The 2,531-nt window shown below is 34.8% G+C and overlaps 1 protein-coding gene across 1 annotated transcript; it reads left to right on the top strand.

Annotated features, from left to right (window-relative positions):
• Positions 1–88: 88 nt before the first annotated feature.
• Positions 89–2,143, top strand: LOC107736773 (plexin-C1-like). The gene is made up of 5 exons (XM_016548128.1): positions 89–254; positions 391–541; positions 613–753; positions 855–929; positions 1,259–2,143. The coding sequence occupies exons 2-5, from the start codon at positions 503–505 to the stop codon at positions 1,361–1,363; spliced, it is 360 nt and encodes a 119-aa protein (XP_016403614.1). The 5' UTR covers positions 89–254; positions 391–502; the 3' UTR covers positions 1,364–2,143.
• Positions 2,144–2,531: the final 388 nt, after the last annotated feature.

Genomic DNA, 2,531 nt, shown 5'->3' with positions numbered 1-2,531 from the left:
GATAGATAGATAGATAGATAGATAGATAGATAGACGGACAGAATGTGTACACATTATATATATGAAATATGTGCTCATTGTGTCCACCAGGTAGCAGTCCATTCTTTTGTGGAGAATCTGTTCAGGAGTATCTGGGGATTGCCTAACAGCAGGGCCCCACTGGCCATCAAGTACTTTTTCGACTTCCTGGATGCACAAGCAGAGAGAAAAAAAATCTCAGATCCAGATGTTCTCCACATCTGGAAAACAAACAGGTGCTGGATAACACACTTTCATTGCAGTACACTTTGCACAGCTCCACAAGCAGCTGCACCGACATCTGATTATCAAATTTCTCACAAGATTTATTAACGTGCACAACTAAAATGGATTTTCAAACCTCCCTATCAGCCTTCCACTTCGTTTCTGGGTGAACATCCTGAAGAACCCTGACTTTGTGTTCAGCGACTTGGAAAAGACACCTCACCTGGACGGCTGTCTGTCCGTCATCGCTCAGGCGTTCATGGACTCCTTCTCCCTAGTCGAGCAACACCTGGACAAGGTAACCACTGAAGCCTAACATGGAGAGCTGCAAATATCACAGAGATTACTGACTCCCTTTTTCTCCTACAGCATTCACCAACCAATAAGCTACTCTATGGCAAAGACATCCCTCAGTACAAACAGGAAGTGAAGTCGTACTACAAGTTAGTGAAGGACCAGCATTCTATTAGCAGCCAAGAGTTGAAAATATTTCTTCAAGGGGAGTCAAAGGTACAATATGTCAAACACTACCTAGAAATAAAACAAGGTGTATTGATAGGAAGATGGTTGTAATGCAAAATGCCTAAATGTTAATTCCCCTTCTTCATCAGAAACATCAAAATGAGTTCAATGAATCTGCGGCTCTGCGAGAACTCTGCAAATTCATGCTCCGCTACTTCAGCGAGGTACGAATCTTGCGTTATCATCGCACATCTACTCTTTCGTGCATTTGAGGCAGTTTCACAGAACATTTTCACAGGATTTTCAAGCACATCAAAGCCACCGAAATTCTATAAAGGAAACCTATTTTGCCACTTTAATGAAATGTAACAACACTTTCACATCCTGTTGTAATTCAGGATGTTCAAAACCTGTTTTGAAAGGAGATTTGATACTGTGTATTCCCCTAGAAATCATCTGAAAGTTGGGTGGTCAGGAATGATGACATATTCAGATTTAGCAAAGTAATTATACAACAGCATGACTTTTTCTTTTTAATACTCGGCCTCTACAGGTTTCTCAGAAGCTGGAACAGACAGACGCCCCTGATAAGTTGAAAGAGGACATGCAAAACGTGAAGGAGCTTTTTGAAAACATGAAGCGAAGTGGTTGGAGTTGAAATTCCTGGTCTTGTTATTCATATGGGTATTTACACTGCATTTTGTTTATTTTAAGCTGGTCATTAAACTGGACGCACCTCCATCATAAAGACTTTCAGCATCCTCGGCCATATATTAGAGAAGACAGATTCACTTCTGTTTGTTGGACATTATAGAGACCAAGTGAATGTAATGTATATTGATGAATTTTAGAGTTCGAGAGGAGCTCATTGTTGAGCTTATATTGAACTAACACTGACCTGTCTATTCAATGTATCTCAAACCCATTACTTGCAAAACTTGATGATTTATATGGTTTAATTAGATTTTTCTCCCTGCTTTCTGAATCATATATTATTTTACTACAGATTTGCCTCTAATGCATTAATCTGCCAATTTGCATAATTATTCAACTGTTCTGGTCTGCACTATATTATTAAAATGTGTGTAGTTTTATGTAAAGAGCTGTTTCTAACAGTGTGATCACTGTTAATCTGTATTCCTTTGTCGCCCTCTATTGGTTATACTAGTTATTACTTATAATATGACAGCTTGCATTAATCGATTTATGAATTACATTATCCTTAAGGAGTAACATTCAGAACGATATAACCAAACAAAAAAATAATGGGTGAAATTGCCAGTATATTTTAAAATGTAAGGGAAAATAATTGAAGTATGTAGAAAGAGTATCATTTTTATCGTTGTTTTTTGTTCTTTCTTTCTTTCTTTTTTTAAATCTAATGTATCACTTAGGATGTATTGACAGATGTTAAGTTTACTATTTGCCTATTTCTGTTTATGAGCATATCCAATTAATAATAAATAAGTGAATTATAATTGTAGTATTTTGATCAGTGTTTATTCAATTTCTAATGTATAGGAAAATAGAGCTCAACAAAAATTACATTTCAAACCATAAAAATGGGTAAAATTATATTTATAAATCTGAAACATATCCAATCCCATATCCATATCTAGGATAACAAATAAACAAACAACACATTCTGTAATTATTCCATAATAATAATATTACATTTGTATATTTAATAAATTATGTTTGATTTTATGGGTAACTTTATAAATAAAATATACATAATTAGTCAAATATTATTATTATGCTCAGAACAATATTAAAATAAATCATCGTTTTTTAATTAATATGTGTACATTTCTTTTTCTTTCTTT

Source organism: Sinocyclocheilus rhinocerous, unplaced genomic scaffold (assembly GCF_001515625.1).
Source record: "Sinocyclocheilus rhinocerous isolate Xijiao unplaced genomic scaffold, SAMN03320098_v1.1 C36933907, whole genome shotgun sequence".
NCBI classification, from domain to species: domain Eukaryota; kingdom Metazoa; phylum Chordata; class Actinopteri; order Cypriniformes; family Cyprinidae; genus Sinocyclocheilus; species Sinocyclocheilus rhinocerous.
The sequence above is the reverse complement of the archived record's forward strand: the minus strand, read 5'-3'. Positions and strand labels throughout refer to the sequence as shown.